The 15,820-nt window shown below is 41.3% G+C and overlaps 1 protein-coding gene across 2 annotated transcripts in view; it reads left to right on the top strand.

Annotated features, from left to right (window-relative positions):
* Nucleotides 1-15,820, top strand: part of cdh4 (cadherin 4, type 1, R-cadherin (retinal)) — a 246,755-nt gene that overhangs the window by 209,349 nt on the left and 21,586 nt on the right. For both annotated transcript variants that reach the window (XM_058632772.1, XM_058632770.1), the window contains exon 9: nt 9,104-9,241. In XM_058632772.1, coding sequence (XP_058488755.1) covers nt 9,104-9,241 — 138 coding nt within the window. The remainder of the gene's footprint in view (nt 1-9,103; nt 9,242-15,820) is intronic.

Below are 15,820 nucleotides of genomic sequence, written 5' to 3'. Positions count from 1 at the left end.
CAAGCATGCATCTTCCACCCTTTTCTCGCAAATGATACTTTTTGAGAGTTACCTGAGTCAAATACTTTCCTTTTTCAAAGTTTTTTTTACAGCCAATCAAAGCGTGTTCTTTTGTTTACTCTACATTTACTTCATGAAACTTTGCCCATTGACGCTCCTTGATAATCTACTAGCATGATAACGCACTCCTTTCATACGTGACAGATGACCCGAGGCAATATCTCCATCTCTGAAACTTTTGGCTTACTCTGACATGTTTTATTGGGTTTATTGTTTATTGACCCTCTTTTTGATGCTTTCTTTTTTTTCTTTCAAAGTTTTTGTCTCTGCCGTAGCACCAGAAAGGCCCTGAATGTGAAATATGTAGGTGTTGTGTGGAATGGAAATTAAATTGCAATGGAAGCTCCATTGAGTAACGTTTGACAGACACTATCAAGCAAATTTGTCAGAGCTGCATGAGAGAGTGTTTGTGTGTATACAGCAGCAGAGCGGGGGTAAGGGGAATATATCTCGGCATACTGTCGAACAACTCGTTTTTTTCAAGCAGTAAAATTCACTTCTGAAACTTGGGCACTTCTCTGTATTTTCAGTCGTACCTCAATCTGTTTGTAGCCGTCTTGATTTACTAGCACAATGATGTTGTTGCCTCCATCTGTCTTGGCATAAAATAAATCACTTTCTGTGTGCAGCACCGGAAATTTGTTGGGTGACATAAGATCCGAACAGTAGTGATATGGAAAAGATTTTATTACGATATACTATTTTTTTCCCCCAAATATTGATATATACTGTATCATGATATAGCTTAACGTTTCCTCTTTACTATGAAGTGAAATGTAGAGATTGGAAAAGTTTATTTTGGTTGAATTTTTTGTGCATGTTGAACATTAAAATTGTAGCATGTCCTGCTGTCAATTTAGATCAATAAAACCGGCTTTGAACTGAAAACTTAATACTTATAGCTTCAAAGCTTCAAGTTTTACAGGAGAACAAAATACATTGAACTTAAATTAAGTTAAAATCAGGAACTACCTTCATGCTGTGTCTTTTATCTTTGTAGATAACCAAAGTAGAAAACCAACCAACCAAACATGCGACTAGACCAATTTGACGTGGTAGCAAAGTATGGCACATTTGGCAGCTCGTCTTCTTCAGTTCCCTCTCTCTCTCTCTGTAGTCTGTGTATAGCAGGGGAAGAATTGTCTGAGGGAAATTTAGATTTTCTGTCATCATTTTCTGTTGTGACTCACTTTCACTCCTGTCGTGTGGCTGCGTTCTTGGAAACATTAGCACACATGCCTCCCCCTGCTTCTCTTACACTGTGTGCGTTAACCTCACATGACGTGGCTGCAGCTATTCAGAGCTCCGTTCCTCTCATTGACATTGGCTGTTCGGGTTGTTTGTCGAAACGCGGATGAAATGAGTTCTAATCGATGTTCTATTGAGTGTATCTTGTTTTTATATTGAGGAAATGTTCCATATATCATTATATATCGTTATCATATTATCACCCTAGGAAGACGGTGTTCGTGTTGAGCTGAAAGGATTAATCAGAATTCATTTCAAAATGATTTGAATGGAATATAAATTAGTTTCCACAGTTTTAACAATTGCCCCCAAAAAAATCCTGCCTTCTGTACCTTTAAGGCTTTGATTCATGGACGTGTTGGACAGCTTTCACAGATGCCTGTCTCTTGTTTGTCATTCTTTGAAGAAAAAGATCATGTAGAAAAAGTCATTTGCTTGCCGTCTGTGCTGTTCTGAGTTGTTTGTAACATTCTGGGGCCAGTAAGTCTGGCAACGTGTTCCTCTTTCTCATATTTGCTTAATCCTGTTTGTGTTTTGTATTGTAGTGCTCAGTTGGATGCTTAACTAAATGCCTCACCCGGTCTGTGCGATTCGTTCCCGCAGTTTCAGGCGCGTTGTGACTCATCGCCCCTTATTTATTCAATATGTGACTCTGAGCTGTGTGTATAAATGTGGAGGCTGCGTAATCAAGACACTGCAGTGTTTACATCTGAGATTTACCCACGTGGCTAATGTCTCGACAGTGGGATTCAGACAAAAGCTTTTAGAAAACTGTGCACTGCTTGCAACGAGTTTCTGTCTCTGCATGTGCTGTCTTCAAAAACAGTCATGAGCTGCCTGTGTCCTCAGTCAAACCTGAGATACAGCCCTGCAAGGAATAAAGAAAATGATGTGTGATGAGGATGGAAACAAAACAATCCTCGAACCACCAAATATAAAACAGGAACTCTGTGCTATTTATGGCTGGCCAATAAAACTATAATACGTATTGCAATATAAATAAGAATGATAATATACCGTAATATTTACTAGCCACTTTATTAGGTGCATTGAAGACTGGTTCACCAATTCAGAATGATATTAGGATTAAAGATAAGGCTGTAAATGTTATATTGTCATCTGGGTCATGATAGTTTGCCATCTTTAAAAAGTGGGTTCTTATATTGAACAACATAAGAAGTGACCAGTGTGGTGTTCTGCTGCTGTAGGCCACCTGCTTCAACGGTCAACATGTGGTAGCAAGTGGTTATTTGAGTTACCGTTGAGAGTGACTGTTGCCTTTCTATCATTTCAAGGCAGTCAGCTCTTTCTCCGCATATTCCCTCAAAGAACTGCCGATCACTAGATATTTCCTCTTTATTGGATGATTGTCCATGCACCTTGGATGGTTGTGAGTGAAAATCACCGTGGATCAGCAGTTTCTGAAATATTCATACAAGCCCATCAACCATGCCGTGGTCAAAGTCACTTAAATCAACATTCTTCCCCACTCTAATGCACTTTCGCTTGGTTGGTTTGACCATGTCTACATGTCTACATGCATTGAGTTGATCAGATATTTGCATTAACAAGCAAATGAAAAGGAAAGAAAGTGGTATAATGTCTCTGCATTATGGCGTTTCACTTTGAGAGACAGCACATGTAAGAATGTGTACCTGACATTTATGAAACCTTTTCCTGTGTAAAGCGAAGTTGCTGTGTGCCTGGTTGCTTTTTCGCCTTTCTCTCTATTGAGATCTATTGAGCGTCCGTTTTGCATGCTTCTGTGTTTTTCAATTCTCACCATTTTGGAAAAGCTGGTCCGATTTAGTCGTGTGGGGCCCCTCGCTCGGTCAGACAGCCGTTTCCTCTTCCTCGCTTCCTCTGACAACAGAGTTTTCTCTGCTTCTTTTTTCCTCTGGCTCTGCCATGATGAATGTCTAAAGTAATGCTATTGCTGCCTTGATCTTATAGCCGGTACCTGGCTAGGGTGTATGTGTGTAGTGCTGTGCTGTGAAGCAAAGGCTGATTTTCCGCTAACAGACGGTATTGGGAGTGGAAACCGCCCCAAATTTCCCCGCAACAAGCCATTTAACCATCACAATGACTCCAAAGCTGTTAGATTAGGGTAAAAATCCTGTTTCATGTTCATAAAAAAATCACAACCACAGTCAACTTGTTTCTTTAACTTTCACTCATGAGCAAAAATAAATCATTCCTTTCACTATTACAACTATGAAGATAGTGCCTCATTTTTTCTTAAAAGTGTAAATCAAAGTCATGGGTCACCACAGTGGATCACCTTGTCCTCTCCCTCATGTCCTCTTCTGTTACACCAACTGTCCTCATGTCCTCCTTCACAGTATCCATGAACCTTCTGTGTGGTCTTCCTCTTTTCCTCCTGCCTGGCAGCTCCATCTTCAACATGCTTTGTCTCATATAATCACTATCCCTCCTCTGCACTTGACCAAACCACCTCAACCTTGACTCTCTTACTTTATCTCTAAACCGTTCAACCTGAGCTTTCCCTCAAATATGTTCACTTCTGATCCTGTCCATCCTGGTCACCTCCGACGAAAATCTCAGCGTCTTCCACTCTGCCACCCCCAGCTCCGCCTCCTGTGCCACTGTCTCCAAGCCATACATCATAGCTGGCCTCGCGACGGTCTCGTAGACCTTCCCTTTCACTCGTCGGATGTGTAAATGAACTGAACAAAATCGAAATAAATTGAACTGAATTGAACTCAATGAAAATCTAATGGAATGGAAATGGCGTCAAATCAAACTGAGTAAATTTAATTGAAGTGATCTCGGCTGAACTGAATTGAAAACTGTTGTAAGGGGTCAGTGACACTGAGAGTCACTGAGGGAGAGCAAGCGAGTGGAGTCTCCGGCCATTTGAGACAGATTGTAAGTGACAAGCTAATGACTGCGGCCAGTCGGAGCCCGGCAGGCCAGAACACAATCTACAAACAACACAAATAAAGTGCAGGTCGCTCTCGCCTTCTCTCCCTCTGTCTCTCTCTCTCTCTCTCTCTCGCCTGGCCTCTCCCTCTTTACCCATGTTTGAGTGGTCGTGTGAAAATGCACACTCAGCTCAAGTATAATTAATTCACCACTGCACTTGCACACACTCTTTGCTAGTTTGACATTGGTTTACCAGCTGTGACCATCATTCCTGTCCTGTGTTCTGCAGCGGAAGTCCTTTCTCTTACAAACAAAGAAAAGTTGTTCTTTTAACCTGTGCTGCCCGCTGCACAATCACTAACACTGATGTCTCAAAGCCATTTTCTCATTTCCTCCTCCTGGGTAGTAAATTACCTAATTCGTACCCCCTGAAAAAAAACACAAGGAATTGGCTTTTACTTTTGGCAGAGCTCTGTGTGCAGGTGTTTTTGTAGCCACTGATGGCATTTAGCTTCTGCAGATTAAGTCAGCGAGGCTCAAGGCCTGTGAGGGAGTCTGGGCTGTTGGTTGTCAGACAAGAAGCAGTATTTTCTGCCAATGTAACAGAGATGTTCTGTTCAGCATTTCTATAGGACTCATTAGAGAGCGCTTTAAGTGGCTGTTCAGACAGCCACTTTTGGAGAGTAGTGAGTGTGTGTGTACATGTATTAATATCCATGTGAGGTCCAAAAACCATACAAACCTGTCTGTGTGGGGACATTTTTGTCTGGACCCCACAAGTGTAAAGGGCTTTTTGAGGGTTAAGGCCTGGTTTTAGGGTCAGGGGTTATGGTTCGGCACTTAGTTGTGATGGTTAAGGTTAGGGTTAGAGTTAGGCATTGACTGGTGATGGTTAAGGTTAGGGTTAACACTTAGACTTAACCCTTTAATACCTAGACTTTTTGCTTATTTTAACCATAAAATGACCAGAACATTTCCTGTGAGTAAGTGCTTTTGCTCATTTTATCCAGAATAACGTCTGATAAATATCTGGCAGTTATTTACAATTTACTGCATGTCAAAATACTGTTTTAACAAGTTAAAATGAAGGAAAATAAAAAGGTTTATTTAGCGAAACACTGCTGTTGTACATGGGTAAATTAGAAATTTGAACAGTAAAGTAGCATTTTTTTTTTAGTTTCTTTGTCAATGTGCAAAAACAGGCCAAAAAATTGAACTACTGTATGTACAGGCGTTTTTCAAACTAGTTACTTTAGGTTAGGTTTAAGTTCAGGGTTAGGCATTTGGTTGTGATGGTTAAGGTTAGGATAATGAGCATTATGTGTTTCAGTGTCCTCAGTAAAGAATGCTGTGTGTGTGTGTGTGTGCGCGCACTTACCCATGTATACCTGATGTAAGTGTGCCACCTGTTACCACTCACCGGAGCATTCACGGATGTGCATGTGAGCACTAGCAGGGCCATAAACTCACAACTGCCCTCAGATGTGTGATATAATCCTGCAGGAGAGGACACATTAGCCACGTCCCCTGCTGTGTGAGAGCTCCACCTGCTGGCTGTGCTGCGCTCCAGTCATTGCTTTCCACCTGACCTAAGAGAAAGGCATCCCATGACAGCTTGAGCCTGTTTGCTCCATACAGGCGTCTGGCGCCGTTTCTCGATTGATGCATGTGACTGGCTGTAAACGAGTCTGCAGAGAGACACGCTCATGGAAGGTTTTATTTACTGAAGCGCTCTGTGAGGAGAGATGCTATTGATATTTCATTATGAGTCTAATAAAGGGCAGCCAGTATTGAGTTTTCATTAATAGGATTGGTTTGGTGCAGATTAACATGTCTGCACTCTTCATGGTGACTTGGGGAGATGCTAAATGACTGTGCTCGCACGCTTTAGCTGGCATTAGTGGTTTGACTGATCTAGCAATGAACTGTTTCCTTCACAAGTGAAAACACAGGGAGAGAGAGAGAGAGGGGAGATTCTACAAAGATGCTCAGAGACTGCTGAAAGACTGGCAAAGCGAGAGACAAAGAGAAAACAGACAGGCGGAGAGAACACTGAGCAACAAAGATGTGATGAGAAAGATAGTGAGAGATCAAAAGAAGCGCATTATGCCAGTTAACAAAGAGCACACAGTGAACCAGAGGTGGGGAAAAAAGGAGAGAAAAAAAGACACACAGCTAAAAGAAATAAAGGAAGCAGCAACTGGCCCATGTATATGTGCAAGCTGTCTGCTGGCGTTGATCTCTTTCCACCAGGCAGTCATCTTCGCCACTGGCTGTCAAGTTTTAAGGAAGCTTGACCCTGAAGCAAATTCGATAAAAGTAGCCTGGAAACAAATGAACATCACACTGTCAATAGGAGGCATTTTGAATGTTAAGCAGAGCAGCGAGCCCTGTGTGGTGAACACTGGCCTGTCCTTGACGCCTATTATTCCTTACTCCCTCTCTTCTCTGACACAATGGAAGCCTGTGCCAAATGGATTAATAGGAGGAGAACACAAAACAGAGAGGCTCATACTGTCAGGATGGAAACACACACACACACAGGTTTGTGCTGCTCTCCTCTTAAGGACTTTCATCGAGACAGTCTAAACAAAGCCAAACCCTCATATTAACCTAACTACACATTACCTAAGCTAAATAAAACTAACTCCAGTTTGGCACCAGGTTTTGGTCTCCATGAGGACTAATAGTCCTGACAAGGTCAATGTTTATAACAGAAAAGCTCATAAAGTACACACACAGTCACACACACACACACACACATAACTTCTCTCCTGTGTTGAGTCTGAAGACAGAATTAACTTTCATTGTCATAGACACAGTGTTGTGATGGTGAAACATGGATCTACTGTTACAATACAATACAATTGTATTTGTATGCATACATTATCTTGAGGTAGAAACCTTACAACGTTATAGAGAGAAGAGCAACTCAACAGTCCACACAATGGCAGATTCTGAGCTGCAGTACATTAAATATGGCCTGTTAAAGTGTAACTAAATGTCTAAACCACTATTTCAGGCATATATTTAGATTCACAGCTGAGGGTAAAGTATTGAGATTTTAGTATTTTGGTATATCTAGAGCCTCTCTAGTCAAACACCAACTACTGCGTTCAAATTTTGCCATTGGCTTAATCCATGCTGACGTCACTGGTACAAGCACTGGGCGGAGTTAGCCTATGACGGCGCTCTGACCAATCAGTGGCAGGCAGTCTGGCAAAGTCACGCACTGCACCTACTCAGTGCTCTTGGAACCTTGCTGGAGCAGGTACTAAAAAAAGTACCTGATACCAGGTTCTATGCTAATGGAAACGCAACTTAGCCGTGCCGAGGCGAGTAGAGCCGGCGGGAACACGCCCTAAGTTATCTTGCCAAATAGCAAAATGCGTCAGCACAGCAGCTGTTGCTCCCAAAATAAAAAAATATCAACAAGGTGACGTTTCAGGCCCAAACTCCTTCTTTAGACATATGGTAAAAAAAAAATCGAATGATTTTTTGGGAGCAACAACTGGTGTGCAGACACTTCATGCAATTAATCATTTTGGCAACCGTGCCCAGCATGCAGTTTAAAGAGTTTTAAACGGATACTGCAATGCAAATGAATATTATTATTATTATATTGGAGAACATTGTCATTTTATGACTCAATATGATACATTTTCTAAATACTGCTACTTTAATTTGGATATACTTTCTGTTTTGTAGCCGGTCATTAATGAAAACAGACATCAAGTTATTTGTGCAGCCAGTGGCCAAGAGGAAAGGAACTGGGCTTGTCACTGGAGGGTTGCCAGACAAAATTATGAGACACTCTATGATTATTTTACATCTTTGATATAAGTTACCTCTAATCTTGTGATGCATATTGTTATATTTGACACTTTTTTAAAAATATTTTGTTGTTTGTTTTTAAAGCTTTTCATGGACTGAGCTCCTCCATCTTCATTCCCAAGGACTGAGGCCAAATAACCTATAACAATAGATTAGCCCTTCAAATTAAATCTGTTCCCACGATCGAACATTTTAATTCACTTTTAAAGACCCACCTCTTCTTTCTAGCCTTCACTTCAGGATGAGAACACTGAGAACATTGATGCCCCAAACCAAACAAGAGGGGACCGATCATTCCAACCTCTAACTTACCTTTTATAATTTGCTGCTTAAATTGTGTTGACTTTTAAAAAGACCATGCTTTTTAAACAGTGAGGGTTTATATGACTGACTGTTCTTTGTATTTTGTTATTATTCTTTATTTGATATTTTATGTTTATTTCATTTTATTGTGAAGCACTTTGTGATTTTTATCTGTGGAAAGTGCTTTATAAATAAAATGTACTTACTTATCCGGAGGGATCTAACTAGACTTATACCATTTTACTATTTTACTCTTTTACTTGATTTATTGTGTTTTGTGCTCTTTTTTTGTACCGTTTCCCTTGTAAAGCACTTTGGTCAACCCTGGTTGTTTTTAAATGTGCTATAGAAATAAAGTTGACTCATTTGATGATAGTATGTCCTGGTATGTCTTTACATGACAGTGCTAATATCAAAATGTGGGATGATCTGTGTCTGTTCACATAGTATAGCAATAATGGATGGGCCTTTTTCCAACATATTCCTCCTTCTTTGTAACTTTGTGGATATGTGCTGTGTTGTTTACTTCATCCGTTATTGAACGAGTGCTCTGACAGTCTCCAGTTGTTGCGTTAGAAAAAAAAGAAAGATGTGTGGCCATGGCTGGGATTTTATTCATGCATTCACTTGTTTATTGATTGACAAGACTCGCTGTGTGACACGGATGATAGATTTATGTGTTGATTCCATGTGTTGCCCATGTTTTTTTTCTTCCGTCAGCAGTATTTGATTCACCAGTCTCTGTTTTCTCTCCCTTGTCTCTTTTGTACAGAAAGTGTCCCAGTACACCATCATAGTCCAGGCCACAGACATGGAGGGAAACTTAAACTTTGGCTTGTCCAACACAGCAACAGCCCTGATCTCCATTACTGACATCAACGACAATCCACCTGAGCTGACAGTCAGAACGGTAAGTCCATACTAAGACTAGGACCTTTGGCTTTTTACTGGTCAGTGCGAGGGAGTGTATAAAAATGATTAGAGGGAGGAAGGCAGGGTTATGGATGTTTTCTTTTTTACTAAAGGTAGGGAAGTCTCTTTTATTTCCGTCTTCTCTTGTGAGATTTATTATTAAAGAGTCCCATTGTTACAAAAAAGAGTCAATAATTCTGTTAAAGGCTTGACAGTTGTTTGTGCAACTGCCTATAAACAGAGGACAATAGGCCTATTATAGGGATAGAATTTAGTTTTCTTTTTCATTGAAATCCCAAGCCTGGTTCCGGTTCTTTCATTCAGTGGCTTTCAGCGTTATTTATTTAACAGGTCTTTATTAAAACTGAAAGACTAGCTGTCTTATTACTATTGTGTGTTTTGCTATGATTATGTTATTTTGAAATAGTGTTTTTCTTGTATTTGGTTTTGTTTGTTTGTGTTTGTCATGGTGGGGGTCAAAATATAATCCAGTGTATAAGTTTATTGGCAAGAGTCGGATATACTGCCTATAGGTATGTTTGTAAAAGTGCCTTAGAATAAACCTTTTATATTATGTATATTTGGCTCCTGCAACGCCATGTTTGTACCGCACAAACACAAAAACCAGCCTGAGTATGCATTCGGCGTTTTGAAGCAGAAGTTTCCTGACGCGCTTGGGGAGAGTGGAGAGAGTGGAGTAGTCCTCCTTTTTCTACCAATCTTCATTTTCACCATTAGATGTCACTCATTCATACACACTGCACCTTTAAGATCAGGAGGACCTTTCTTTTAAAGTCAATTTGGATTCAGCTTTTCCGCTCTACTCATAATTAATACTACTAATAAATATCCCTGTCCCTTATGAGTATTTACACTGTAGTTCTGTGCATGAGTTTATTATTGTCAGACAGAGTGAAAATACACGACCTGCTCACTGTCAAAGAGAGCAATCAGCTTCAGTGTGATTGCACGTAAAATATGCTTTTTAGAGACCGCTGAGAACCACGTGCAGCATATGGAGAAACAGACAGAGACGGAAAGTACTGTGACTGAAAGTGTGATCGAGATCAGTCCAGATCCTCCCCTCTGTGTTTGCACTGCCAGCGAGGGCCTCTGCTGGCCAGCGTTTGTCTGCAGGCATCTGGCCCTGGTCCCTGATACCTCCACATCGGTCTGACAGGAAGCCAGGCTACAGCTGGCCCCACTCTGCTGTAGCACAATGTGTGGTTAGCACGGAGTTGTTTGTGTTTGACAGTGTGTGCGTCTCTGCAATGGCACTTTTCCATGATACAGTTCTAGCACTGCTCAGCCCCACGCTCCTCAGTTTGGTATCAGGCACGGCATTTTCCATCACTTAAGTCTTTTTAACTGATCTGCAGTTCGCCATTGTTCGGTTTGATTCCTATGTCGGACGTCTCGCTCATAACTCCTCCAGTGATGACGCTCTCTGACCAATGAGCGGCTGGCAGTCTCTTGACCTCACATTTTAGTCTAGCTCACTTGGAAACTTGCAGAGCAGGGACCAAAAAAAGCACCAAGTACTATCCCAGTGGTGTTCAATGGTGCCTGCGAGCACCTGGTTGCCTGTGGGCAGCCAAGAAGGTGCCTGCACAGTTTCAATGGCCGACAAAATTTGTGTGTGTGTTTGTGTGTGAAAAACTGACAGAGAGACAGTTTAATTAAATAAAAATGTTGCATGTTTTGTTTTCCTAGGATAACTTCACGTTGTATGAAATCCCTTGCGTGTATCCATATGATCACTTAGTAAAATATCATTGATATCGTTTATGAAAAGTGTGATAATCGTTAGGAGTAAGCACTGGAATTAATGTGTATGCAATTGAATGCATAATATTAATAATTTAAATGGTAAATTGCTACATATTATTCATTGAGACGATTAGTGCTAGACCTATAACGGAGAAGCGTGATAAGAGGTTGGCATGTGAATTTTTTCCTTAGTGGACGATTTGATATGTATCTTGATACATGGGCTATGATACTGATGATATGATGCTATTTATTAAGGAGCAAGTACAGTACGTTATGCTTTGGAATGGGAAAGCCCTTGAAGAGGACATTTGAAGAAAAATGGAAGTGATGTGCTTGACTTATGACACATGAATCATTTCTAAAAAATCCGTTTTTGACATTGTAAATATGTAGTGATATAAAGTGAAGAAAAAATACCCCCAAAAAATAGATTTGACACAGTTCTGTTTCAGCTTAGTGAGCAAGCTTTTGAAGTCATATAATATTAAAATAAAAAAGCATTTCAGAGACATCCATATTCTCATTTCATAATGTCTTAAGAGCTTCAGCCAAATCATTTGGACTTGAGAGGTTAGGTAACATGAAAGTAAAATGAAGATTAAACTTTAAGTCTTGTGAGCAAAAAGCAAAAGTCTCTGAAGTGTCTTTAAAGAGAAATCACAGAACAGAATCACAGCTCCACTGAACCGATGCATAACATGAACGGACGGGCCTTCGATCAGTTCACGGTACATTTACATCCAAAACATTGGTGTATCGATGCAGTTTTATCTTTTCCTCCACAACCAATTACTGATTCATATCAGTTAACTGTTAGACCGCAAGGAGTAATTGATAAAGAAACAGCAATGGAAATCCGATGCTTTTAATGGAGAGTGTACACCGCAAAAATTGATTTTCAAGAAAGTCAAATAAGCCTGTTTCTGGGGAATTGTTCTTATGGGTTTCCCTTAAAAAGAAAAATAATCTTGTCAAGCAAGTTTTACACAAGGAAAAGAATCCAATTTTTTACGAAAAAAATATATCTAACAGTTTTACGACAGCTTAGTAAAACAATGGATTTCATGAAATCTTAGCTGCTCCTGTGTTGATTACTGGTTTGTTTTAAGGATCGGCTAAATACAGAAGTTAAATTCACCATCACAGATTAGTGTGTGTGCAAATATGAGTCATGTTAAGTTAACCTTTCTTTTTCACAGAAATTTGTACAAAACTCTCTCAAATTTGGGCCAGTTTGTCTCTTTTTTGTCCTGTAATTTCTTCATTTAAGGCACATTACAGTCTGAAAGTGGCTAGATTTGCAAACTTTGCACACATCTAGGGCTGTTTTGCAGTGAATGGCTTCTATATCTTGACTCTCTGTTCTAAGCTTGGTTGCAGGACAGAATTTAATCCCTGACCGCTGCCTGACAGGCCTATATAGGCTGCATCATAGCTTTTCTCCGTGTGACCCCTTGTATTTTTGAGATTCCAGAGAGAGTGAGACAGATGCTGTCTGCATCAAGGCTCAGAGGCAGAGTGAGAGGCAGTGGTGTCAGCGTCATGTGCTGTGATCCCTGTCTTCTCAGCGGGGCCGTCATCAGCGCGTGTGTGTGTGTGTGTGTGTGTGGAGTATGATTCCAGCCGCGTTCTCTGATAAGAGTTCCCCAGCTGTCAGGGGTAGGACTCAATGAACAGGGCTGCTGCTCCGCTCAGAGGTGCTCTGTCCACATTTTAGGAGCTGGCTCCGTCACTGCTCGTCAACTGGGAGAAGCTCTGGACCAGAGTCCTCCTGTCAGCCAGAAACGGACACGCTACGCTCCAACAGACACGTTTTTCACACACACACAGCACACAATGAAGAAACATGCACATTTATGTACACTTTCTGGCCACTTTATTAGGTCAAAAGACACTTCATATACAGTAGTGGCAGAGGCTGGAGTGTTGTCTTCTGCTGCTGCAGTTTGACTTGTGTGTTCACAAACTCTGGCATCAACAAGGCATATTTACCCAGAGAACTGCCACACACTGAACATTCTCTCTCTTTTTAGTACTATTCTCCGTAAACATTTGATATAGTCATGCGTTACTCTTAGTTGATCAGCCGTTTCTGAAATACTCAGATTAGCGTGTCTGGCACTAACAACTATGTCATCCATCCATTATCTACCGCTTTATCCTCCACAGGAGGGTCGCGGGGCGAGCTGTGCCAATCTCAGCTGACATAGGGCGATACATCCTGGACGGCTCACCAGTCCAAACGCAGGGACACATATAAAAACAAACAACAACACCATCACACCTACGGTCAATTTAGAGTGTCTAATTTACCTAATCCTTGCATGTTTCCTTGCATCCATCCCGAACCCAGGTCTTCTTGCCGCAAAGGCAAGAGTGCTAACCACTACACCAACCGTGCCATATTTAAAGTAAATTCAATTATGTTTCCATTATGGTACAGGTTGGTTTGGTACAGTATGGTAAAATCCTGGGTCAGGGTTCCTGCTCAGTTTGAAACGCAAAAAAAAATATGTACCATACTGTACCAGTCGGAAGGTTCCACTCGATGGAAGCACAGCTTTAACTAAATCACCTTTCTTCTCCATTCTGATACTAGATACATTGAGCTTCTGCCATGTGGCTGATTACATATTTGTGGTAACGAGCAGTTGAGCAGGTGTGCCTGAGGACGTGGGACTCATGAGTCTGGATTCTCTGCCGTTCTCGTAACATCCTCAGGATCTCTACTGCATGTCACATGTTATGAGCCTGATTTTAGCCGATCCAGTAGATGCAGGGTTTCAGGACCCCTTGACCCCGAAAATCTGATCGTTTCATCTCACGCCACGACTAGGAACCTTGCGACCTACGGACAGAAACGCTGACATGTTTGATTTTGTGGGATTCGTCATCTCAGCATCTCGGTAATATTGGTAAGACACCAGCGTGTGATTGGCGGATTTGAGATTTGCGTCAACAAGCAGCGGAACGTTGTATGGGAAAGCCATTCATGAAGATGCTTGAGGTCATTAAAAGAGCAGTAGATGCTGGCACATTGTCTGTCACAGGTTCTGACGCGTGACTCAAAGGTGGTAATGAGGAGACGTGTGTAAAAAAAAAATAATTCTTGTTGCTTCTCTCTCGCATCACCACACTTTCACATCGACATCCACAGCAAAGATATTGTTCTGATGCCTTTTTCCACTGCTGTCTTGTATTTTTTTGTTTTGCTTCCCACTCAAGCAACTGCACTTGGAGAGTAGTTCAGTAATTATTTGTGTGTTACAGACTCGAGAAGAATTCATAGCACTCTACAGGAGGCACAGGGAGAACCGTAGCACACTAATTAAGTGAAATTGCTTGTGGGGGCGTAAACCAAGCTGATATATTGCATCTAATTAAAATAAAAGACACATGTTTTATTCATTTCACCACATGGGCCTGAATGTGCTATGTTAGTGCTATGTTCGTCAATACGCAGTGAATGAAAAGCCAGTGATACTTGCCACAATCTATCTAATCAAACGGTTTAATCAAGCTTATCCCACCATCACTTCAAGTGGTCATTCAGGCACACAACAACAATGAGGAGCAGCAGAGTAGCTTGGAACACTTGTGAGGATACATTTAAAGTCTCATTGTCCCTCAGTGTCAGCTGACAGATGCGCAAAGTATCCTTCCACATCTCGGTTGGGTTTACCAAGGCTAGCAGTTTCTGAATAATAGAAAAAGTTGTGCCATAGATCAGTGGATCATTGGCTTTAACGCTGCATCCCACTCCTCTTTTCCTGATTTATGTTAGAACGAGCAGGACACACGAAGAAGCAGCACGACATGTCTATACAACATGGAAAAAAAACAAGTCGGCGCCTGATGCCAACAGCTGCATCTTTATTACACCAGCGAAGACATAACAGCCATCTTAAGTGGACTAATGTCACTCTAATATCACTAAGCGTCTGCTTTTGGGACATTTATTCCACCTAATGCTGCCATTTCCCTTTGATGTTGTTTTCAGTAGCCCATGAAGGAAAAGAACAGCCCATTTAGTCTTGGTGAGCTCCAGCTTTGCCGTGTAAAGTGGGACATTTTTATTTGCTGAGCCTGTTTTCAGTTAGGAAGCAGTAGATTTCCCCTGCTGTGCTGTGCACCTTGATGCAGATTTATTTCCTTCAAATGATTCAGGCTCTGTACAGCAGTACAGCAGTGCGGCCTCGCTAATTTCCCCTGACTGGACTGTAGCTCAAACGTGACACGTCTACAGAGAAGAGTCGTGCGTGAGTGACCCCGTGTTGTGTATCCTTCTGTTTGGTGTTGTCGGCGATGCGTGTGCGGTCGACTGACATGTTGGAGGTTCTTAAAATAAGAGCCTGTCACAGTAGCGATGATGATGCTTTGAATGTGTAAACGGGAAAACACATCCCTGAACTTGTGACCTATACTTTGATTTCTTTTTTTCTTGCTTATATTTTAAATGGTTGCTGCAATCTCAATTTATGTTGGGAATGTTGGAGCTGCACTTATACCTGGCGTTACACTGTTATCACGCACATACACATACGCATTTGTTGTTTATTTTTATAAACATTGAACCCATTTAGTCATTTTCATGTGTCAGAGGCTGAGATTGAAAGTGAGAGTGCATCTGCAGCAACAGCAGTGGAGAATTATTACCTTGCCTGAGTGGGGCAGTGAGGACCACATCTCCCCGGTGGTTGTTCTTCTGTAATCTTCTGTAAGAAACATCACACTGATGTTGCAGGGAAACAGGAAATAAGGCTGCATGCCATCCTTTGGCTAGTGCTTGGTCTGCCAGATCCTG

This window comes from Solea solea, chromosome 6 (assembly GCF_958295425.1).
Source record: "Solea solea chromosome 6, fSolSol10.1, whole genome shotgun sequence".
NCBI lineage: Eukaryota > Metazoa > Chordata > Actinopteri > Pleuronectiformes > Soleidae > Solea > Solea solea.
The sequence above is the reverse complement of the archived record's forward strand: the minus strand, read 5'-3'. Positions and strand labels throughout refer to the sequence as shown.